The sequence below is a fragment of the Oryctolagus cuniculus genome, chromosome 7, assembly GCF_051225735.1.
Source record: "Oryctolagus cuniculus isolate XC-2025 breed Fujian yellow rabbit chromosome 7, ASM5122573v1, whole genome shotgun sequence".
Classification (NCBI taxonomy): Eukaryota; Metazoa; Chordata; class Mammalia; order Lagomorpha; family Leporidae; genus Oryctolagus; species Oryctolagus cuniculus.
The window spans coordinates 121,267,769-121,290,997 of NC_142873.1; the positions used below are offsets into that span (position 1 = coordinate 121,267,769).

The window sequence follows — 23,229 nt, forward strand, 5'->3', positions numbered from 1 at the left end:
AAAAGGCCGCCAGGGGGGCTGGGCTGGTGCTGTGGCATGGTGGGTTAAGCCTCTGCCCGCATATGGGCGCTGGTTCACAACCCACCTGGCTGCTCCTCTTCTGATCCAGCTCCCTGCTAATGCACCTGGGAAAGGAGTGGAAGATGTACTTGGGCTCTGTCCCCACATGGGATACCCAGAAGAAGCTCCAGACTCCTGACTTTGGCCTGACTCAGCCCTGGCTGTTGCAGCTGTTTGGAGAGTAAATCAGTGTTGCTCTGTCTCTCCTCCTTCCCATCTAACTCTGCTTTTCAAATAAACAAAAAAATGAAAGAAAGGGCACCAAGGTTCACAGATTCCCTCAGGGTGAGACCGTTTTAGGTATTTTCTCTTCTCCCAGGGTTCCCCTCGCACCTGGTCTTTGGGCCTCTACAGCAGCCCTGTAGCCCATGCTCTTCGCCAGTACACAGTGTTGTTTCGCAGTGAGGGTTGGTGACTGGAGGAAAGCAGAGATAAGACGGGAATATTTGTGGGACATGCTCAGCCACTGGATGTGGGAGATTATAGGAAGGGAGGAATACAAGCTGATCCTCAGGTTTCTGCCTTTGTAACTTGGGTTTTGTTTTTAATGTCTTAAATGTGAATTCTTTTTAGTGTCTTAATGTATTGTGTATAGTTATGGCTATAGTTTTGCTTTCTAAAATTTAAAATATCATGAATTTTGGAAAGAAGCAGTTATTTGGGGATGTCACTAGTCAGTGTGTGATGGTAGCAGATGCGTGGTGCAGACTGCTGGCAAGTACTGGGAATGCAGGAATCGAGAGACCTGGCAGGCTGTAGTGAGTCCAGGAGTTCTCTCTCAGAGACTGAAAATGCAGGTGGTTTCTAAATCAGCTTGAGATAGAGAAGAGGATCCTGAGCGGGGTCCAGGAGCCCTGTGCAGAAGGAAGGGGAACAGCCACGGTGCAGTCTTTGGCATTGTGGTATGGCCTGACTCATCTGCCCACAATTCTCTGCTGGTCTGCCAGCGGTGTGGCTTCCTCCCCTTCTTCTTGATTTTAGTTCTCTCGTCTGCTGACCAGGCAGTGCTACAAATTCACCACGTGCTGTGAGGGAGGCTCACCTGTGGTTTTGTTTCCAGATGGGCCTCACCTCCACCTCCCGACCTGGACTGCCTGTCTCTGGGCCACACAAGACCCTTTGTGTTTTCTCTTGGCTCATGACCTTGGGCCAAGATTCTCTTTTTTTGATTTCATTTCCTGAGTAATAAATAAAGCTGAGACTGCATTTTCCACTGTTGAGTAATGTATAAAACCAACACAAGGGTTTGACCGGGGAGTCTCAGGTGTGGCATAATGATTACTTCCCATAAGGCTCCCTGGAAGGCCAAAGTACTTCATCTGATGCCTACGTGCACTCCCAGCACTGCCCAGTTGTCTTGAATAAACTGTCGAGGGGCCCTCAGGAATAAAGCGTTCCCTCTCGTAGGTGGCAGCACTCTCTGGCGATGCACGGCGCTGCCTGGACATTTGCAGACGGGCCACAGAGATCTGTGAGTTCTCCCAGCAGAAGCCCGGCTCCCCTGGCCTGGTCACTGTGGCCCACTTAATGGAGGCTCTGGATGAGATGTTTTCTTCATCGTACATCACTGCCATCAGGTAAGACACTCCGACTCCTGAGCACGAATCTTCCTGGAAGACCAGCAGAGAGGTCACCCAGCTTGGGACAGCTATGGAGCGCTTCCCTTCCTGCACTCATGAGAAGGCATAGCTGTTTCTCTTAGGGGCTTGTCTAGTTGGGGAAACTGAAACTTAGGAAAACGAGGACAGTTGCATTGGTTGAGCTATACAATGGGTGTTTAGCTAGTAGCTAGTAAAAGTATTTTGGGAACAAGGAGAGAGGTGTTTTCTGTCACACAGAATGAGGTACTCAGTTCAGGAAATGTGGGCATGGGTCTCTGTGTGATGACAGTCTGGTTTCACATATCCGCTCTATATCCCCTCACTTCCAAAGTGCCAGTTTCTGTCTCATGGGACACATTGGGTGTCAGGTTAATAGGAGGGAGCATTTCCCAGTTTCCTCTCGCTCTTCTCTAAAGACATGGAGAAGGAAAGCGTTGTTTCCCAGAGGAGAGCTTTCCTCTGGGCTAGTGGTACAGACACTGGGGGGAACTCACCTTCGCTTGTTTCCTTGAAGAAATTCCTCGGTCCTGGAACAGGGCTTCCTGAGAGCCATCCTTGCAGAGTTCCGTCGCTCAGGACTGGAGGAGGCAACATTTCAACAGGTGACTGACCTCTATTGTTAAATCCTTCTAGATGTAGTCCGGGGCTTTTCAAATAGTCATGTGTCACTGTGTGATGGGGATTCACTCTGAGGAGTGAGTTGTTGGGTGATTTTATCCTGGTGCTGCATTGTAACATGTACTTAGAAAAACCTAAATGGTGCAGCTTTCTAGAAACCTGGGCTAAATGGTCCAGCCCATTGCTTCTAGGCTGTATACCTATGTTTTGTTCCTGGGTTCCATAAGCAGTTATAACACAATGGTAAGTATTTTATACCTAAACATAGAAAAATAAAAGCATAAATGATAAAAAAAAAAAATAGCGGCCAACATTGTAGCAATAGTAGGTTAAGCTACCACTTACAACGCCTATGTCCCTTTTGGGTGCCAGTTCACGTCCTGGCTGCTCCACTTCTGACCCAGCAGGTCGCAGGTGGCGGCTATCTGCTATGCTGCAACACTGGCCCTTCGGCTTTTTTTAATAGGTTGGTTGTAAGTCCTTCTGTGAATCTTCGGTTGTTGGTCGTGTCTGCTCACTATTGTTCCTCTGGAGCCCTAGAGGGCTCTCCTGCAGAGTGGCTTCTGCTTTACTCTGTGAGTTACTTCCTGAACATCTACAGTGTGAGTGCCACGAATCCCAGGCAGAACTGGTTAATAGTCCTGCTCCTGGCCAGTTCCTAGTCTTAGTGAACAGGATGGACTTGTGAATATCTAGAGTAGACAAAGACAGAAGTGCTACCCTGGCCTAACTGAGTGGGGAGCTGCAGGATAGGGATCCATGTTCCCAGCTGCCGTCCTGCCTCTCTGGGTCTCTGTTCTTTTCAAGGGTCATGCCTCGGCATCTGCTCTCTGTATCTCATAAGGAAAGTGCCCATGTAGAAAAATATGACTTGAATTTCAACAGTCTAAGCTGTGGCACTCTAAGCCCCTGGAGACCAACACTGTTTGTATAACCGTGATAGTTACTTGTCATGTTGTATTCAGTCAGGACTTTTATAGGTGGAACTGAAAAATCAAAAAAGTGAAGTAGCTTACCCAGAATTGCATATCTAGAGAAATGGTGGAACCGAGATTCAGACCTGCTGTTTTCTGATTCCAGGGCTAATCCATTCTCCTACATTTGTGTAGCACTGGGGTACCCATTAATGCCTTCTGGAATGTTTGGTGTCCTGGGCACTAAGTGCCTGATTTTTTTCAAAAGAATTGAATGATCGATTCTGGATTGCTTTTCCTTTTAACCTTCGCTTTGCTTTTTGTGTCTAGATATACAGTCAGCACGTGGCCCTGTGCAGAATGGAGGGACTGCCATACCCCACCATGTCGGAAACCATGGCTGTGTGTTCTCGCCTTGGTTCCTGCCGCCTCCTCCTCGTGGAGTCCAGCAGAAATGACCTGCTCCTCCGTGTGCGGCTCAATGTGAGCCAGGATGATGTGCTGTATGCCCTGAAAGAAGAGTGAGGGTGCTTTAGAGCAAGGACTGTGGTCTGCCGGTTCTTAAAGTACTTTGTTTCTGGGGCCAGCATTGTGGTGGGCGGGTTAAGCTGCCACTGCAATGCTAGCATCCCGTATTGGAGTGCCAATTCAAATCCAAGCTGCTCTGCTCTGCTTGGGTTCCTGCCACCCATGTGGGAAACAACCTGGGTGGGGTTCCAGACTCCTGGCTTCAGCCTGGCCCAGAACTGGACATTCTGGCTGTTTCGAGAGTAAACCAGTAGATGGAAGATCTCTTTATCTAACTGCCTTTCACATAAATAAAATTTAAAAAAATTTTTAAAGAACTTTGTTTTCTTTTTCTAAGCATCTGGAATTGTAGCAAATTATACTGAATGGAAATAACTCATATATTTTGGAATTTTTCATTAAATAATTTTTTCCAGAGTATTTGGGAAGTTTACAGTCATTACAAACATCAGATTATAAAAATCGAACTTTGCCAGGCTGGTGCTGTGGCACAGTGGGTTAAAGCCCCAGCCTGCAGCGTCGGCATCCCACTGTTCCTCTTCCAATCCTGCTCTCTGCTATGGCCTACGAAAGAAGTAGAAGATGGTCCAACTCCTTGAGCTCCTGCACCCACATGGGTGACCCAGAAGAAGCTCCTGGCTTCAGATCAGCTCTGGCCATTGTGGTCATCTGGGGAGTGAACCGGCGGAATGGAAGACCTCTCTCTTTCTCTTTCTCTCTCTCTCTTTCTGGCTCTATCTCTCTCTGTAACTGTGTCTTTTCAAATTAAAAAAAAAAAAATCAAACTTTGCTTGCTTAACAGACTTTTGTTACTAGCCCTGCCACTTATTTAATGGTAACATATCATATATAGAAATATATGTAACAATATGTATATATTGTAAAATAGTTTTGGAAGAATGTGAAAGAAATTGGTTACCTCTAGGAAAGAACTGGTTGGCTTGTGATCAGGGGTTGGAGAACTTTTCACTGTATGCCATTATGTGTCTTAAATTTTAAACAAAGTGAAATATTTATAGAAAAGTTGCTAGAAATAATATCGAGCAATTATAAAAATGTCTTAAAGGTGCCATTTTTCATAGTAATCTATAAACTTATTTTTATATGTTTGAAAAGCAGAGAGACAGAGATCATTCATCTGCTGTTTCATTCCCCAAATACCCACAACAGCCGGGACTGGGCCTGGCTGAAGCCAGGAGGCTGGAATTTAATCCAAGTCTTCTGAGGGTGGCAGTTACCCAAGTACTTGAGTAGTCACCACTGCTTCCCAGGGTGCGTGTTAGTAGGAAGCAGGAATTGGAAGCCGAGTCAGGACTTGAACCCATATACTTGGATATGGAGTTGCAGGCATCACAAATGGTGTCTTAACCACTGTACCAAACACGCATTCATCACAAATGTTTAAATACAAATGATTTATGTGGTACAGAAAACAAAAGATAAGTAGGAATAAATCTAACAGAGATTAGTTACATGTCTATATGTGATTCAGCATCTGGCAGAGTTTCTTACATGCGTTTGCAAGTTAATTCTTTCCTCACTCACAACCACTGTATCTTGTGGGTTTGCAAGTTAACTCTAACATCTATATAAAAACCAACAGAATACACTCATCTAAACCCTCATGTGAGGGACTGAGGAAAATATAACCTCAAAAATATTTGGCCTAAATCTATTGATGTAAAAATTATCAGACAAATCCATGTTATAGGTGAAATGCTCTGATAAGTAACTGCTCACTCATTGAAGATAGAAATTTCATTACAGCAAACCCCAAACGTGGAGGAGCTATTCTAATTCAAGAGACACTAGGGCTAAATGCGCTGCTTCTTGATTGAGGCTTGGATTTAAAAAAATACAATTATAAACATAATCATGAACTATGTAACGTGTTAGAGTTTGTGAATGTGATTAAGTGTGGTTATGTAAGAAAATGTTTTTACTGAAACATGAATCAAAGTCACTTTCTATCTTGGAAATCAATTTTTATGATGAAATGAAACAGTTGGAACCCAAATGCCCCACCGATGGGAGAGGAAACAAATGTGTGGACTATTTTGATATTTAGTCTGGAAAATGCAAGAAAGCGTATGAGCCAGAAATTCCATTCATAGGTATGTACGAAATTTATATATGCATACCAAGAGTCAGGTACAATGCGTCACTGTAGTGGCATGTCACTGTTACTTCGTATTATGGACCACCACGCAGAAATGAAATCCTGTCAGGTATACATGCCAGTGTGGATGAAGGTTACAAACAGGGTTGAATAGAAAAAAGTTATATGGTACATACAATACTAATGACCTTTAAAATGTACCATGACTACTGGCTCAGGATAAATATAAACAGGACGGTGGGCACCTCTTTAGGGGTGTGGCAGGGTGGGATGTGTCCAGGTGGCCTCAGCTGTAATGTGCTTTTTCCTAAACCTGCAACAGGTGCCCAGGTGGCTGGAATTCACAGAATGTCACAGGACTATTGAGTGCCCGCTGCGTGCTGCAGGCACCGTGGAGCGGAAACGGAAATGTCTGCCTCGCGCAGCCGGCCCTAGTGCGTGAACTAGTGCGTATCTCCGTGTAAACACTTCAGGGTGGCCATGCGTGATTTCTAAAAGTGAGGTGTGAGGAAGTGAAACCTCGATTTCAAAAGAAAGGTGCAGTGGGTCCCTTCTCCTGGGAAGAAACAGAAACAAGGAGCCCGGGCGGTCGCAGAAGCCACTCGCGGCGAGACTACGCGTGGCAGTGGGGAGGCAGCGGTGTCCACGGAAGCCATGAGGGCATTTCTGCTGCCGCCAAAGGGCAGGTGCTTTTCTCATCCGCCATTCCAGGGACGCCGTCTGTCTCGCGGGTTGCGAAGTGGGGCAGAGCCGTCAGGAAAAGCGGCGCGAGCTCGAAACCCGTCTCTCCTGGCCAGACTGATGCACCGCGGGGTAGGGGCGTGAGCGCCCCGCTAAACCCGCCGAAGCGGCCTCGAAAAGTGCCGTTAGCGCCGTTTTACCTCAGCTGTCAACCCGACTTCCGAGCGGAAACAGGCAAATTCGAGTGAGGATGAAGAAAAACAGGGTGCGCCGCAAGGTCCCGCCCCCGGCCCAGGGAGCCGAGAGACCGGATAGGTCCGGCGAGCCTGCGGCCAGCGCCGCCTCCCGAAGGGCCAGGGAAGCGGCTGCGCGACGCAGGGGCAGGCCGAGGACAGGGCCGCACCTCCCGCATTTGCGCGAGCCACTGGAGGGCCCCGGCCGGGCCGCCGGGAGCGCCAGCCTGGCGGTCTCGCGCTACCTGCCCGGGGGCGCCTGCGCACTGCGCACCCCGCCCTCGGAGTCACCTGGCGGAGCGCCCCGCCCGCCTGCCCCTCCCCACACATGCGCACTGCGAAACCGCCGGCCGCGCGGTCACGTGTTGGGCGCGAGCAGCCGGTCGAGCCGGGCGATTCCAGTCGCCGCGGCCCCCGCCGCCCCGGGCCGTGGGAGCCCCGGGCGGTGCCTGTCGGGAGGAGTCCGGGGTTTGGTTTGCATCCACCGCGAGGTATGCCGCGTATCTGCCTCCCGGCGTTTGGAGGTCTCGGGGTCGGCGGGGAGATGGAGGCGGCTTAGGCAGGGCAGGGCAGGGCCGGGCGGTGCTGGGACCTCGCCTCCCTTGCGGACTCCTTTGCCCACCTCTCTCTGGAGCCCGGGCCTGGGGCAGCCAGCGGAGCCGCAGACTCCGCCAGTGTCTGGCTGACCCCGGCTTTCCGCGAGTCCCGTCACTCGTATTCCCCGCCTCAGTTGACACCCGGGGCCATCCCGAGCGTCCCCTCCCGGGTACCCTCAGAGCCCTGTTGGCTTTGCTTCCCAACTCTGGAATCCAGCCGCAGCTCTGTCCCCACGCGCCACCCCGCGCTCCGTCAGCTCGTCTCCTTCGCGGGACGGTTGCAAGATGCTCCGTGTTGAGACGGCTTCCTGCCTTCGCTCACCCTCCTGCTTCCTGCAGCCAGACCGGTCCTGAGCGGGCGGCCTGATCCCGGGCCTCAGGATCACGCCCGACTCCCTTGGGTGTGAAGAGTTTTCATTTTTCCCGTTTCCATTTTCGCTTGCGCCATTTCTGGTCTTAGTTTATGCCCCAGCAATTCCAGGCCTGTGGTTTCCTTCTGCAGGCCCCCGAACCCATATCAAATTTTTGGAATCGTGCTCTGCTGCTTCTCCCACCCCTCCAACTTTGTCATGACTCAGCACTGCCAGGGCCTCCCTCAAGAAGCCTTTTCTCTCTGTGTTGGATAAGGGCCCCCTCGGGGTACGCATCCCCCCTGGTGCAGCCCCGTGTGCTAGGGCATGGGTCCTGGGGGATTCACGTGTGGGATGCGCCCAGCGCACAGTAGGTGCTGTGCGTGGTGGCGATCGCTCTGAATGCGAATGCTGAGTCAGCTTTCTCTGTATCAGCGCTGTCCACTGAAACCCTGCGCAGCGATGAACTCTGTGCCGTCCAGGGGTAGCCACTCGCCAGCAGTGGTGATTGAGCCCTGGATGCCTCTGTGTGGCCGAGGAACTGAATCTGTGCGCTGAATTGAAACTTAAATAACCACGTGTGTCTTCCATGACGGACAGGGCTGCTTTCAAGCCTTTCTGAATTCTGCCCAGCCTTGTACCCACCGTGAACCGCCCGGATTCAGCCTTCCAGCTTCACCCACCAGTCCTGCATCTGTTGTGCGGTGTCCGCGGCCCCCCGCCGCTCCCTTCCCTCCTGGCTGCCGTGTCCCGGCTTCCGCGCTATAATTCCCTTAGCATTTTATCCTTCAGTGCCAGGCTTTGCTTTCTCGAGAAGCTTAGGAACTACTCACCAAAGGCAGCCCCGTTAAGGGGGGTGTGGCTAGGGTCTGCTCCCCTCTGAGTCTAAATTTGATCCCCACCAGGTAGGTGTCTAAGCAGCCGGGATGCCAGGGCCAAGACCCCGGAAAGGCCCTCAGGCCAGCGGTCAGGGTGTGGCGGCCGCCAAGCAGGTATGGACATAGCCTCCTTCGCCTCTGGGCCAAGTTGGGGTGGGAGTGGGGGTCTCTGGGCAACCTGGGTCACCAGTGTGGCTTCCCTGTCAGTCCAGAGACTTTGAAGGGTGCCTTTTGGTGGTGGCGGTGCCTGTGGAGGCCCTCTGCCTGGCCCCTGCCGTGCACGGTGGGTGGACAGCCCTCAGCTCTCCTCTTGGCTTTCACCTTCGTCCTTTTGCGGTGACAGCTCTGTATGAAGGACCTGGAGGCGTCAGGAGCCACGGAGTCTTGCATGCTCTGCTGGGACCTCAGTTCTCTCACTCAGGTTGCAACTTTGCTGTTCAGCCAAGGCTGCCAGGGCCTGAGAGCTGCTGCCGGTGGGAGGACTTCGCTGCCTGGAGACAGAGGGATCCTGTCCTCCAGTTTTCTCCCTTTATTTCTTCTGGGCACATGGCCTGAGACTTCTTGGTCCTTTTTTTTTTTTTTTTTTTTTTTTTTTTTTAATTGTAAAGGGGCAGGCACTGTGGAATAGCTGGTTAAAGCCCTGGTCTGCAATACTGGCATCCCATATGGGCGCAGGTTTGAGTCCCAGCTGCTCCACTTCTGATCCAGCTTCCTGCTAATGTGCCTGGGAAAGTAGTGGAGGATGGCCCAAGTCTTTGGGCCCCTGCACCCATGTGGGAAACCTGGAAGAAGCTCCTGGCTCCTGGCTTCAGAACAGTTCAGCTCTGGCTGTTGCAGTCATTTGGGGAGTGAGCCAGTGGATGGAAGACCTCTCTCTCTCCCTCTCTCTGGTTCTACCTCTCTCTATAACTATCTTTCAAATAAAATAAATCTAAAAAAAAAAAAAAAAAAAACAAAAACGAGGCAGGTAAAGGAGGTGGTGGGGTTAAGGGGCTCGACTCAAGTCAGAGGTTTCACTCTGAATTCTGCCTCTGCACTGTGAACAGTGAGGTAAGAATAGCACCTCCTCTGCCTTGAGCGGTCAGTTATGGAGACCGAGAGCAGAGCGGTGTGACCAGAGGCTGCAGGGAAGGGTGAATGGGCAGTGTCTCCGTTCACAGTTTGGTTTGGGTGGGTGATGGTGAGCGTGGCATCACGTGAATGTAATGCCACTGAACCGTGTACCTGAAATGGTTAAGATGGTAAACTTCATGGTATGCATGTTTTACCACAGTTTAAAAAAATAGGACCTACCTCTCAGGGCTGTGAGAATTAGCTAAGGCAAATTACCTGGCAGCCGCTGCTGCTGCTATTGTAATAACAAGGTCAGTGCTGGGCTCTTTGTAGGGTCCCTGGGGAGATAAATGTCCCAAGGGATGACATTGCAGGCCTCAGTTTCCCTTTCTGCACACTGGACCTCATGAGGAAAGGAACCACTGACTTGGATATTGGGATCCCAAGTCTGCCTCTGAGCTGGGCTTTGCACTGCCTCTTGGGTGATTTCTAAGAATCCTTCTGTGCCCTCAGCTGGGGCTCTTTGTGGAGTTCAGCCCAGAGGACATGCTGCTGGGGACAGACGAGGCTGAAGAGGATGCGGACCTGGAGGCTGAGCTGCTCGCCCTCACTGGGGAAGCAGAGACCACAGACAGGAAGCCAGGACCCAAGGGGCGGGGTAAGTCTGAGGCAGTGGGCCTAGATGGGTGGCTGCCTGACTCTGGCGGAAAGGGACCTTGCCTTGCAGGCTGCAGGAGCCACCAGGCCCCTCTGCAGCACTCCCAGCAGGAGGCCGCCTCACCTGCCTGTCACGGGAACTCTCTCCCCATCGTGGAAAAATATGGTTTATAGACTGACTCAGCTTCTTATGCGTAGCCCTAGCCAGGGCCTGGTTTAAAAAAAAAAAAAAGAAAAAAAGGTAGGGGACCAGATCCCACAGACTGAATTGGGTACATGGACAGGACACAGAAATTGTGTCGTGAGCTTCCTCCACAGCCTGCATGGTGCCAGAGAGCTCAGCCCTGGGGGGATCTCGGGGTGTAAGCCTTCTGTCTTCACCAGGATCCCTCAGAGAGAGCCACCCCTATCCCACGGGCCCTGCACCGAGGATCCCCGGGATCCCTCAGAGAGAGCCACCCCTATCCCACGGGCCCTGCACCGAGGATCCCCGGGATCCCTCAGAGAGAGCCACCCCTATCCCACGGGCCCTGCGCCGAGGACTGTGAGTGGACAGGGAAGTGGCTCACTGCTCTGGCCCTGCTGTGGGCCAAACTTGAGTTTGAATCCTGGCTCAACTAGGATTGCAGCGCTAGGTGCTGGTAGTTTCCAGGTCATTCAGTGTAAAAAGGGATAATATTCTTTATTCTTCATAACTTTGAAGCTCCAGGGGACTTCAGTGTTTATGTGACAGATGGTTGTGGGGGTGAGGGGGTTGTGATGGGTGGGCACTTCTGCCTACGGTATCTACCCATAGAGTGCATTGAAGACTGCTTCACCCGTCCTGCACCTTACTGAGTTGCCCTGACCCTCTTCCCCCAGCCCCCCTGCCCATGGCCCACATCGAGAAGTTGGCAGCGGACTGTATGCAGGATGTGGCGGAGGAGGAGGAGGAGGAGGAGGAGGAGGAGGAAGGGCTGGAGGAGGATGCAGACCTGCTGGTGCGTCTGCCAGGCTGGTGTCCAAGGGCTCTGCAGTCCAGCTCGGGCCTGGTGGAGGAGAGGGCTCTGGAGAGGAGGCCGGGGGTGTGTCCGTGACTTTGAGTGAGTGTCCTGCCCGTCCTGGGCGCGTCTTCCTAGCTGCACACTGAGACTCCTCTCCTTTGGCCTCTGGTCTGAGCTGTGCAGTTGGGCACTCTCAGATTGGGAGCCTTCACACAAAGGGGGTTTTTCGGACATAGTGACTGACATTGGGGAGTACTGCTGAGGGGGAGGCTCCTTTGTTCTCCTGTCATGGGTTTGACTGTGAGGCCCCCAAGCTCCTGGGACTTGTTGTGTCTCCCCAGACTGAGCTGCAGGAGGTGCTGGGTGCAGATGAAGAGGTTGGGCCCGGGGAAGGTGATGAGGCCGCCAGCCCAGGCCTCTCTGAGGAGAAGGGACAAGGAAGCGTTGAACCTGCTGTGCAGGCAGCCCTCCTAACAGCCGCAGTCGCAGAGGCTCAGGTAGGTTCTGGAGGAGGCCCATGACAGCCATGTGTGACATGCGTGTGGCATAGCTTGCAGACACAGGCCACAGAAGCCTTCTGCAGCAGCTGCCCTGAGCAGAAAGCAGCACAAGAAACTCCTCCGTGGCTGGCGTACCTCAAAGGCCACTCTGTTCTCTCAGCACCCCCACCCCCTCCCCACCCCCCGAAGCCATTTCCTGGCCTCCACCGACTGTTAGAGCCTCTGTATTTTGCCTCTGACACAGTCTCTAGCCTCTCCAGTGAGTCTTTGCCCCACGCCTTGAGGCTTTCAGGCTCTTCTTTTTTAAGATTTGTGGGTTTTTTATTTATTTATTTGAAAGGCAGAGTTACAAGAGAGGGAGAGAGCTCTTCCATCTGTTGGCTCACTCCCCAAATAGCTGCAAAGGGCGGGATTGGGCTAGGCCGGAGCCAGGAGCCTGGAGCTCCATCCATCCGGGTCTCCTACGTGGGTGCAGAGCAGGTTTTTTTTTAGAATCCCAGAGCTCCACCTGCTGGGGCAGCTTCCTCGCAGGAAGAGAATGGCACAGGCCTGACTAGCCCTGGAGTGGTCAGGTCCTGAGCTGAGCTGTCTTTAGGCTGGGGAGCCTCAGGGGCTACAGGCTCTGCTAGAAGAACGGATCCACAACTACCGGGAGGCTGCGGCCAGTGCCAAGGAAGCAGGGGAAGCGGCCAAAGCCAGGCGCTGTGAGCGAGGGCTGAAGGTGAGCAGGGCTGGGGGAGTGAGGCTGTGGGGTGGGTGACAGGAGGAGGCTTCCCCACTCAGCAGCCTTGTGGAGGTGGTGGATCCTTGGCCTGGCTGTGAGCAGGGTCTGGCCCAAGATGGCCAGCCAGGTTTCTGGACTAGTTCTCTCCCTCAGACTCTGGAGTCCCAGCTCGCTGCTGTGAGGAGAGGCAGGAAGATCAACGAGGACGAGATCCCACCGCCAGTGGCCATAGGCAAGAGGCCTCTGGCCCCCCAGGAAACAGCCCACAGGAGCTCTGAGACAGACCCTCCCTGCCCCCCCGCCATGGAGCCAGGTATCTGAACACCCGGTCCTGTCCCGGTTCCCCAGCCGGCCAGTGTTCTTCGCTGTCAGTCACACTTTCCGCAGAGGCTCCTCAAGCCAAAGCAAGTACCTCCTCCTCTGACCCTCATGCCCTCTGGGACTTCTTGTTTTCCTGTAGACGACGCCTCCCAACCCGAGACAAGCCTCCTGGGCAGCCCTGGCCCTTCTGCCCCGCCGAATTCAGACGCTGACCCCCGGAATCTGCTGTTGACCCGACAGAGAGAGTACAAAGTGGCTGCCCTCAGTGCCAAGCGGGCTGGAGATCTAGAACGTGCCCGGGAGCTCATGAGGATTGGGAAGGTGGGACAGCTGGCTCATTTAACATGGAGGAAACTGAGGCCCAGACAGGGAGCTGAACTGGGCTTGAGACTGGCCCAAGGGAGAATTGTTTCAGCCCAGGTTCTTGGGGTTCCCTCGCTTAGGTGCACATCTACTTTTCTTAGAGGTTTGGTGCTGTCCTGGAGGCCCTGGAGAAGGGGCAGCCTGTGGACCTGAGTGCCATGCCCCCAGCACCTGAGGGTCAGTATGGGAATTGTGAGGGGATCTGCCTGGGCTAGGGGTGCAGTTGGGGCTTGCCAAGCACCCCCACCTATACCTTAGCTTTGCATCCCCCAGATCTGAAGGTCCCCAGGGCACCCCCTGTCGTATCTCCAGCAGTGGAGCGAGTGCAGCCAGTGACAGCTCCTGACATCCCAGCAACCCCAGGTAGGACAGGGTGGTGGGACTGGGGAGTGGGGACCTGGGGAGAGGCAGGCTGAGCAGATGCTCTCCCCGCTCTTCAAGTGGCCCCTGCAGAGCCACAGACGGTGCTGGATGCCCTGCAGCAGAGACTGAACAAGTACCGGGAGGCCGGCATCCAAGCTCGGAGCAGTGGGGATGAACGGAAGGCCCGGATGCATGAGCGCATTGCCAAGGTAGGCTTGGGGCCGTACAGCCACCTGCCCCTGCAGCTGGCGCTGGTCTTCTCCCAGTCTTCCTGTCCCTCTGTCACATGGGCATGGAGCCTGCAGACTCGTGCTCACCATGCGTCCCTCCTTTGCCACCCTTGCAGCAATACCAAGATGCTATTCGAGCACACCGAGCAGGGCGGAAGGTTGATTTCGCAGAGTTGCCGGTTCCTCCAGGTGAGTAGGGCTTGGTCTGTGTGCTGTCTCCCAAGGAAGCAAGGATGGGGAGGGGACGTGACCTCAGGGATGTACCGCCACCTGTCCCTGGCAGAGTCAGGGCCCACAGCAGCTTTGTGCTGCCCTGCGGCTACTCCACCCCCTCCCAGCTCTGCTTCTGTCACAGGGTTTCCCCCCATCCCTGGTCTGCAGCCCATGGTGGGCATGGAGGAGGATACAGTAGCAGCAACCTTGGCAGCTGCCCAGAAACTGGCCACCTCAGATGACACGGCCCTGGCAGAGGAAGAAGAGGATGAGGATGAGGTTTGGCTGAGGGCCCAAGGCAGGACTGGGGGGAGGAGCGGCAGATGAGAAGTGACCCCAGACTTAATGTCCCTACTAACAAGCCCAGGGATACATTCTTTTCTCTATTTCACAGAGAAAAACTTGGCCAAGGGCAGAGCTAGGCTTTACATGAAGGTCTTTCTGGTCCCAGAGCCCAGGTTCCATCCCCAGCACCCTGCTGGCTCCTGTGTTGAGGTGGGAGGGGAGGTTAGAGTGGAGAGCTTCAGAAGTGTTTGGAAGTTCTGAGATATTTTAGGGCTCAGGAGGGGAAGTCACTCGTCTCAGGTCATGCGTGAGTGAGTGCAGCATCTGTGGAGAGCCCGAGGTTGGAAGCTGCCTTGGGTGGGGTCCCCAGTGACAGCCTCCTGGATATCTGCAGAGTGAGACCCCAGCACAGACGCCAGTGGCCAAGAAGCCAGCACAGCCTCTTGTCCCTTCATCTCGGCCCCTGGCTAAGGAGTCACTGAGTCCTTCTGGTGAGTTGGAGACAAGCAGGCTGGGAGGAGTGCAGGTTCTAGTGAGGGGCAGGCATGGCCTTAACCAGTGGTGCTCTCCCCTCAGTGCGGGAGCAGCTGGTGCTACTGGAGGCACGAAAACTGCAGTACCAACGGGCAGCCCTGCAGGCCAAACGTAGGCAGGACCTGGAGCAGGCCAAAGCCCACCTGCGGGTGGCCAAATGTCTGGAGGCTCAGATCACCCAGGCCCGAGCTGGCCGACCTGTTGATCTCTCCAAGGTGAGTCTCATCTTTTGAGCACCAGGACTTCTTGGGCAGAGGAGGTGGGCGGCAGGCTTGCAGGACTCTCTGAAGTAGGGCAGCTTCTGGGAGGCAGTGGGATTTGGGCAGGATGTGATGGCTGGGTAAGCACCTTTTGTTTATGATTCTGTCTACTTCGTAGCCTGCAGAGAGACCTGGGAAGGGAATACAGGATGAGGCCAATGGGGGGGGGGGGGGGGGCAGAGTGTTGTAGCACCCTGAGGTAGAGTGGGAGGCAGTGAGTTGCCTGCACTTAGTATGGATTCCTGCATTTGTTGGGCTCATTAGAGAGTAATCTGACTCTTGGGGCCCGAGGGGCCTTGTGACCTGGGCAGGTGCCTTCGCCCTTGACGGATGAGGAGGGCGACTTCATCCTCATCCACCATGAGGACCTGCGACTCTCCCAGAAGGCTGAGGAAGTATATGCGCAACTACAGAAAATGCTTCTGGAGCAACATGAGGTCAGGAGCCCTTGTCTGTCACTTCCCTTTCAGTGCCCCCAGCCTTCTTGTGGGGAAAGGCCTGGATTCCAGTTCTCACTCTAAAACTTACTGGCCGTATGACCCCACAAGCCTCACTGAACCCGTTTCCTCATCTGTAAAACAGGATGAACATACATACCCTGCTTCAGGATGGTTATAAAGTTCAAACAACAAAAGTCACAGCATGGGAAAAAGGACTTTGTAGGTGGGAGGGGACATGCATATAGATTTTTATGGTGTGTTTGGCTGAACTCCTTCCTGTTTCAGAGTCTGCTTTCGAAGGTGATGCTTGAATTTGGTTTTGAGGGAAGAATAGGAGTTTGCTAATTTTGGAGAATGGCTATCCTTAGAAGAGGAAAGGGCAAAAATATAGACAGAGTACTGGTGGGACTTGGGATATGTGTTGGAGAGAGAAGTGAGGCTACAGAGGAAGGCGGGCTTGAGGTCAGGCCTCGAGTGCCAGTCAGGTAGGTCCTGCCCTGAGACCTGGAATCTGGGCCTCTATTTTCAGAAGTGCCTGCTGTTTTCCAAGCAGTTCATGCACCAGGGCAACGTGGCTGAGACCACCCGGTAAGTGCACGGACTGGGGCTGGGCTTCTGGGGCAAGAGCAGAAAGCATGCCTTGTTGTTTGCTGATGTGCGTACCCACGCCTGTCAGGTTTGAGAAGCTTGCTCAGGACCGTAAGAGACAGCTGGAGATCCTACAGCTGGCCCAGGCCCAGGGCCTCGACCCTCCTAGCCACCACTTTGAGCTGAAGACATTCCAGACCGTGAGGTGCCAAAGCCTAGGGGAAACTGGCTCTGTGCAGGCGTGGGGCAGGAGGGTAGCACCCAGTTAGTGAGCCTTCCCTGGTGAGGAGTGGGTCATGGTGCCTGCCAGTGAGGAGCTCAAAGCTGTATGGATGCTGTGGACAAAGCTAAGGTCTGTGTACAAGCTCTGCTGCTTCTGGCCGAAACAAGCTTTCCCTCTTTGGGTCCACCCCCCCACCCTCGTTACCAGGCACTGGAGAAGGGGATCTGGGTCCACTGTTCTTTCTTTTCGGCTATAGGATCTTCTCAGAACTCAACAGCACAGAGATGCATCTGATCATTGTTCGAGGAATGAACCTCCCAGCACCGCCAGGTAATCCCAAGGCCACCCCTTCCACCCAGGCCCTGGGCTTTTGCCCCCTCCCTGACTCCCGTTTCTCTCTCACAGGGGTGACCCCTGATGACTTGGATGCTTTTGTGCGCTTTGAGTTTCACTACCCTAACTCGGTGAGGTTCAGGTAGAGGTCGCAGCCTCTGAACCCGTGTCAGTTTCTCCCCGTCCCTGGGAGGTCTGGCCATAGGGAGGGGACTGTAGACTTTTGGGCCCATTCTGTACAGAGTTCCTGGCCCTGTTTATCTGTTTCTTCAAACTGTTTTCACTCCTCCCTGCCTACTGTTTTTAGGACCAGGCTCAAAAAAGCAAAACAGCTGTGGTGAAGAACACGAATTCTCCAGGTGAGTGGGGGCCACAGGAGCCCCTTTCAACACCCCCCCCCCTTCATGTACATGGGCAGCACTTGTGTTTCCAGATCTGTTCCCTTACTTGATTCCTTCAGCACAGGTGATAAAAGCAGATACTGGTAACACTGGGGCTTCAGGAGGGGGATCCAAAGCAGATCTGGCGCACAGATTCCCAGGTTTGCTGTGGCTAGAATTGCGGTGGGGCAGCTGCTTCATGGCACGATGAAACAGAGTAAGCTCCGGACCCAGCACTGATGTGGTATTTCCAGATTGGGGACCCACTGGAATGGAACTGCTCCCCAGATAGCTCCTTAAGCTGGATAACCACACACTTAAGACTGTAGGTGAGGAATCTGAGCCTCAGTAAAAGTAGAGACCTGCCTATGGCCTCATAATAAGGAGGTGGCAGAAACGAAGTTTGCTCCAGGAATCCCTATTCCAAATTCCAGTTCCCTCCCACTTCGTTATCTAATGAGTATAAAACATGGTCAGGATTTACATTCTCTGCCTTCTGGTGGCAGTCACCCTGAACTGCAGGCAGAGAAAGAGGGGAAGCCAGCCCTGGGCCTCCATTCCCACTTCCTCAGGAAATCCCTGGGAGCCAAGCCCCTTCTTGCATTCTCCTCCTCTTGTAGAGTTTGATCAGCTCTTCAAACTAAACATCAACCGAAACCACCGGGGCTTCAGGAGGGTGATCCAAAGCAAAGGAATCAAGTTTGAGATTTTCCACAAAGGGTGAGGATCCTCTTGGTCCCATTGCCAAGGTGGGCTGGGAAGTAGGAGTGACATTTCCATTACAGCTGCCACCTCTGCTACCGCTTGTTTTCCTGCACTGGTCTCAGCCAGTTCACGCCTGCCTTCTCTACCCAATCTAATCCTCTGCTGCCTCTTGGATCCCAGCTCTTTCTTCAGAAGTGACAAGCTGGTTGGCACGGCACATCTGAAACTGGAGCGGCTGGAGAATGAGTGTGAGATCAGAGAGATTGTGGAGGTGAGGCCTGGGGTGGGCAACAGAGGACTTAGTAAGAGTAGAGCTAGTATTTGTTGAACACCAGTCCCTGCTGTAGGTTTTTGTGCCTGTCGCTTAACTTGAAAATTACCCACACAGTTGTTATATGGTAGGTGGTATCTCCATTTCACAAAAGAGGATGTTCAGAAGGTCAGAAAAATTCAGAGTTTCAAGATAGGAAGTAGCCATACTCTTCCCACAACACCTGGGCCATCCAGGTTTCTAATGATGATGGATGAGCAGGAAGATCCCTGGGTATACAGTCACAGCTGTCAGCCTGGCACACAGATTCCCAGGTTGCTGTGGCTAGAATTGCGGTTGGGGCAGCTGCTTCACAGCACGATGAAACAGAGTAAGCTCCGGACCCAGCACTGATGTGGTATTTCCAGATTGGGGACGCACTGACGTGCAGCCGGTCTACTGTTGGGAACTGCTCCCCAGATAGCTCCTTAAGCTGGATAATCATAGGATTGCACAGGCAGTGGCTCTAAGAGCTGGCCACTGACAAATAAAGACATTTAAGCCCTAGAAGAAAGGGAGGTTACATAAGTTCACAGGACCAGATCCTGACTCATACTTTTGTTGGCTGAAGCCTCTCCTGCTGCGGCACACCTGCTCCCTGTCTGCCGGGGGAGTTGTTCTCAAGTGGAGTCTGCTCTCTGTTGGCCTCATGGAGGGTGATCAGACTTGTCAGGACTGTCACACTGATGTGCACTCCAGCCCAGGAAGGAAGGGAAACCTTTGATCTGGGTTCTGCTCTTGATGCTGCAGTGTCATCTACTTCTCTTTGGGGCATCTGGGAAGGTGGAGCTCGCTGGTTTTCATGCTGCTCCTTGAAGCCAACATTTATTCCTGGAGCTGCTTGGAGATTGAGGGGGAGTGATGGGCTAGAGCGTTCCAGATGTCTATCTCCACTTCAGTTAGTGTTTATCTAGGTTTATATGTTAATTGTTTTAGTAAGACAGCCAAACCATTACCACCCCAAACAGAAGGACAACAGGTTTGAGACTCCCATGCGTTAGGACTGCAGGATACCTTAGCTCCTCTAATTCGTTTCCTAGGAGCACAGGGACCTGCGTGCCTCAGTTATTGTCTGCCTCTCCCTGGTCCTCACAGGTCCTGGATGGAAGGAAGCCTACTGGGGGGAAGCTGGAGGTGAAGGTGAGGCTGCGGGAGCCTCTGAGTGGCCAGGATGTGCAGATGGTCACCGAGAACTGGCTGGTCCTGGAGCCTCGGGGCCTGTGAGGTGGGCAGCTCTCTGGGTCCCCAGAACCTCTTCCCCTGCGTTCTGATGGGGTCCCTCTGGGGTCCTTCTCCTATTCACCCTGTGTGTGGGGAGAAAGCCTAGGAGTTCTCATCTGTGTGAAGACCAAGGCACCAAAACTGTTGGGCAGAGTTCATGAGCTGAGTTTCTTAGTGGAACAGGGGAGGAAAAGTAACTCCCAAGGTTTGTCTTCAGGAAATCTCTGTAAAACCTGCTTGTTTTCCCTGTGGTTTAGCCGGACTCCCCATGCTCTGTGCCGCTTTGCAGCAGACGGCCAGCACCAGGAGATGATCAGGCCAGCGACGGTGTGCAGGAGCTTCCTCTTCCCAGTGCTGCTGGCTGCAGAAGCCTTTGTACATAAGAGAGATGCTGCTACCTAAGCACCAAAGACCTTTAAAGTATGTGCACTACTGACCACAGCCCTGGTCTTTCCTGTCACTGGCCCACAGAAGCAAGCTGGATTCGAGGAGCTCCTCTCTCATGCGTCTTACTCCCCCAGTCTGGGCAAAGGCAAGGATATCCTCAGTGCTCTGTGCCATGGAGACCTGCAGCCCACTAACCCCTACCTAGCAACTGTGTGCAGCTCACCCTAGCCCCAGTTGCACCACTTCTGGATGTGCCTTTAACTGAACTGTAAGGGATGGGAGAACTCGAGGGTGATCGGGAACCTCCCCTGCTTAGGGTGGGAACAGGGTTCTGTGACTCTGGTCAGTGGCAGCCTGTCCTCTCAACTCAGTTCCCCCCAGCTCTGCCCGTGCCTTTGTTCCTAACAGCTGCTAGTATTAGCCTTCCTGCGTCCCCACGGACTTAGAAACGTTTTGGTACTACTTGGTGGGAAGTTAAGGGAAGGCTGTATCTTGGGTTTGTTCCATGCACCCAAGATAAGAGACTGTTAAAGGGGAAGAAGAAGAAGAAAAAAAAAATATATATATATCTGTAAAATTTGTGTAGCCATTTTTATTTAAGCAACTAAGTCTAACTCACTGTAGGGATTTTAGACTCTGCAGGCTTGGAAAGCCTGAGTAGCAGTAGCATTTGTTACCGACCAAGATCCAGATTACTGCCATGGCAGGGATTCTAACAGAGGGTGTGGGATGGAGGTGGGGTTGTTTTCCTCTTTAGCAGATCAGCTGGGGAAACGACTGAGAAATTGCCCTTTGGCTTTGTTTTCAGCCTTGTTTTACTGAATGGATGGAGACGATGAAGGGATCTATAGTTCTAATAGATTTAATATTCAAGACTAATATTCTACATTTCTTAGAAATCAACACCCGTGTTTTTTTATCCCCTTTTTTTGAAACATTAAAATTCAACAAAGCATACCTCGATTGTTTTTTAAAAGCTGTAAGTGCAGCATCTACATTCAGCTTACTGATTGCTACAGTACTGCATAAGCACAGCTCAGGGACTGAGCATTTCTGTATGCATCTGGTTTCAAGGGGCACAGGGCTAAGTCATGCTTCCCTGCCCTAAAGAGCAGTCTGTAGTGGGCAACAGAACAGCATCTACAGACAAGTGGCTCTTTCCCAGGACTCTGGCCAGTCTTACTTACCTATCGGATATGACCTACCAAAATTTCCAGAGATGAGAGCTTTAACACTTAATTGCAGTCACATATACATGTCAAACAAGCAATAATCTAGAATGAAAAGGAAGGTTGTTAGCCTTCATAAAGTGGCCTAGAATAAAGGGGGTGTCAGAAGGGTGCCTGACCCAGCTTTGTCTTCCCCTCAGTGTTTGCATCCAACCCTGTGTGAACCAACAGGGTTAGGACCACTGGGGTTTTCTTGAAAGGGTCCAACTAGACCAAGGAATCTCTAAATTCAGGCCTCTGCTGGAAATACCCTATTTCAATAGGAAGTTTTCTGTGACTCCCAAATTTCCCTTTACAATCCGTTCACTTTTAAAAAAACAACCTCAACAGGCTGACAAAGCCACCCACTGGACTTGGAGACTGAGGTTCTTAAAAGGCCTTTGTTGCAGCCAAGGCTTGCGTGAGTAGAGGGAGGGGTCTGCCGCAGCCTCATCTTGTCCAAACATTGGAGATTACCTATGGGCAGCTGGGAATCAGCCATGACCCAAATCATCTTAAAATTTTACATTCTCTACTATAAAGCGCACTTTCTTCTGAATTAGTTAATACACAAGAAATTTATCCCAGAACCAGGAAGTCTTCCTCACAATTAAAGAGCAGATTTGTGATTTTAACATTATTTTTTCTCACAGCATCATTGCCAAACCTGCATCAAGGCTTCCAAATATTTTTTCTTCATTTATTTGAAAGGCAGAGAAACAGTGAGCAAGATAGAGATCTCCCATCCACTGGTTTATGTCCTAAATGCCTGCAACAGCCAGAGCTATGCCAGGGCAAAGCCAGGAGCCCAGAACTTTAGTATCCCACATGGGTGGCAGGGACCCAGCTATCAACCTGCTGTCTCCCAGGATGTGCATCAGCAATAAGCTGGAACTGGAAGCATTTGGAACTTGAACCCTGGAACTCTGATTTGGGATGCAGGTGTGCCAAGTGGCATCTCACCCACTGCACCAAACACACACTGCCATAGTGCTTCCAACTTCTTTTAAAGAGTTATTTGAAAGAGTTATCACCCCATGGCATGGTAGGTTAAGCCTCTGCTTACAGCGTTGACATCCCATATGGGCACCGGTTTGAATCCCAGCTGCCCTACTTCCAATCCAGTTCCCTGCTAATGGCCTGGGAAGGCAGCAAAGGATGGCCCAAATTCTTGGGCCCCTGCAACCACATGGGAGACCCAGAAGCAGCTCCTGGCTCCTGATTTTGGATCCGCCCAGCTCTGACTGTTGCGGCTGTTTGCGGAGTGAACCAGCAGAAGCAGCCCTCTTTGTCTCCCCCTCTGTATAACTGTAACCCTGTAACTCTGCCTTTCAAATAAATAAATCTTTTCAAGAAATAGGAAAAGATAGATCTTCTGCTCAATGGTTTACTCCCACAATGGCCCCAACAGCCTGGGTTGAGACAGGCTGAGGGTAGCAGTCAGGACCTTCACCTGGGTCTCCCATGTAGGTGCAGGAGCCCACTTAAGCCATCTTCTGCGTCTCCCAGGCCATTAGCAGGGAGCTAGATGGGAAGTAGAGCAGCCGGGGGACACACCAGTGTCTATGGGATGCCAGCATCGCAGGTGGCAGCTTTACTCTGACACAACAGTCCCCGCTTCCAAATTTTAATGGCTTGTTTCCCAAACATTTCTGAGCAGCTCCCAAAAGATCTTGCCCCTTCAGTAATTAGGGCAGCTCCTTTTAAGGATGAAACCATGTGAAAAACTGTTGGATCCAGCAGCTTATACCTGGTCCAGCACCATCACAGATGGTCTCTTCCTTTCTCTGGGCATCATTCCCGCTCTACTCTAGCCCTCCTGGCTATGGATACAATCATGAAAAATTCCATCACATTACTTTAACATTATTAAAACAAACCACTGTTACATACCTGTTAATTCCAGAAACAATGATCAGCCTATTGCTTGACTGTCTGAAATGCATTAGATGCATAAATTAGAAGATGAGTTATGATAGAGATATTTAATTGGAAATTGGGGCCTCCTAGCATTCAGGAACAAGACAAGATTAAACAGGGAAAACCCCTGTCTATAGCCCTCTAGTCCAGTTGGTTCTTAAGAAGTGCTGATAAAGGGGCCAGTGTTTTGGTACAGCCTGTTAAGCCACTGCCTGCAGCACTGGCATCCTGCATGGGTGCCAGTTCAAGTCCCAGCTGCTCCACTTCTGATCCGGTTCCCTGCTAACGTGCCTGGGAAAGCAGTGGAAGATGGCCCAAGCGCTTGGGCCCTTTGCACACAATTGGGAGACCCAAAAGAAGTTCCTGGATTCTGGCTTCATCTTTTTTTTTTTTTTTTTTTTTTTTTTTGACAGGCAGAGTGGACAGTGAGAGAGAGACAGAGAGAAAGGT

General features: G+C 52.1%; 2 protein-coding genes across 12 annotated transcripts in view; both read left to right on the forward strand.

Moving 5' to 3' along the window:
• The window catches only part of ORC1 (origin recognition complex subunit 1), a 47,034-nt gene extending 42,999 nt beyond the window's left edge, over positions 1-4,035 (forward strand). For all 5 annotated transcript variants that reach the window (XR_016211027.1, XM_070078509.2, XM_070078508.2 and 2 more), the window contains 3 exons: positions 1,468-1,637; positions 2,176-2,263; positions 3,524-4,035. Coding sequence is in view for 4 of the 5 variants with exons in the window: in XM_070078509.2 (XP_069934610.1) it covers positions 1,468-1,637; positions 2,176-2,263; positions 3,524-3,718 (453 nt within the window). In the remaining variant the exon portion in view is untranslated. The remainder of the gene's footprint in view (positions 1-1,467; positions 1,638-2,175; positions 2,264-3,523) is intronic.
• Positions 4,036-7,107: 3,072 nt separating this feature from the next.
• CC2D1B (coiled-coil and C2 domain containing 1B) lies at positions 7,108-20,228 on the forward strand. 7 transcript variants are annotated; one of them, XR_016211028.1, is made up of 25 exons: positions 7,108-7,245; positions 8,606-8,692; positions 10,145-10,289; positions 11,150-11,268; positions 11,613-11,768; positions 12,367-12,492; positions 12,649-12,808; positions 12,956-13,137; positions 13,281-13,356; positions 13,438-13,542; positions 13,621-13,751; positions 13,889-13,961; positions 14,128-14,264; positions 14,665-14,761; positions 14,847-15,019; positions 15,356-15,501; positions 16,034-16,092; positions 16,181-16,297; positions 16,572-16,645; positions 16,721-16,779; positions 16,956-17,007; positions 17,649-17,748; positions 17,914-18,004; positions 19,139-19,268; positions 19,522-20,228. XR_016211028.1 is itself a non-coding variant. In XM_008265250.5 (25 exons), exons 2-24 carry the CDS (start codon positions 8,627-8,629, stop codon positions 19,265-19,267), a joined length of 2,553 nt encoding a protein of 850 aa, XP_008263472.3. In that variant the 5' UTR covers positions 7,108-7,245; positions 8,606-8,626; the 3' UTR covers position 19,268; positions 19,522-20,228. The 7 variants fall into 7 exon arrangements, 5 of the variants coding, with proteins under 5 accessions (XP_008263472.3, XP_002715140.3, XP_089156780.1 ...); XR_016211029.1 differs by having other exon boundaries at positions 13,453-13,542; XM_008265250.5 differs by having other exon boundaries at positions 15,376-15,501.
• The last annotated feature ends 3,001 nt before the right edge of the window (positions 20,229-23,229 follow it).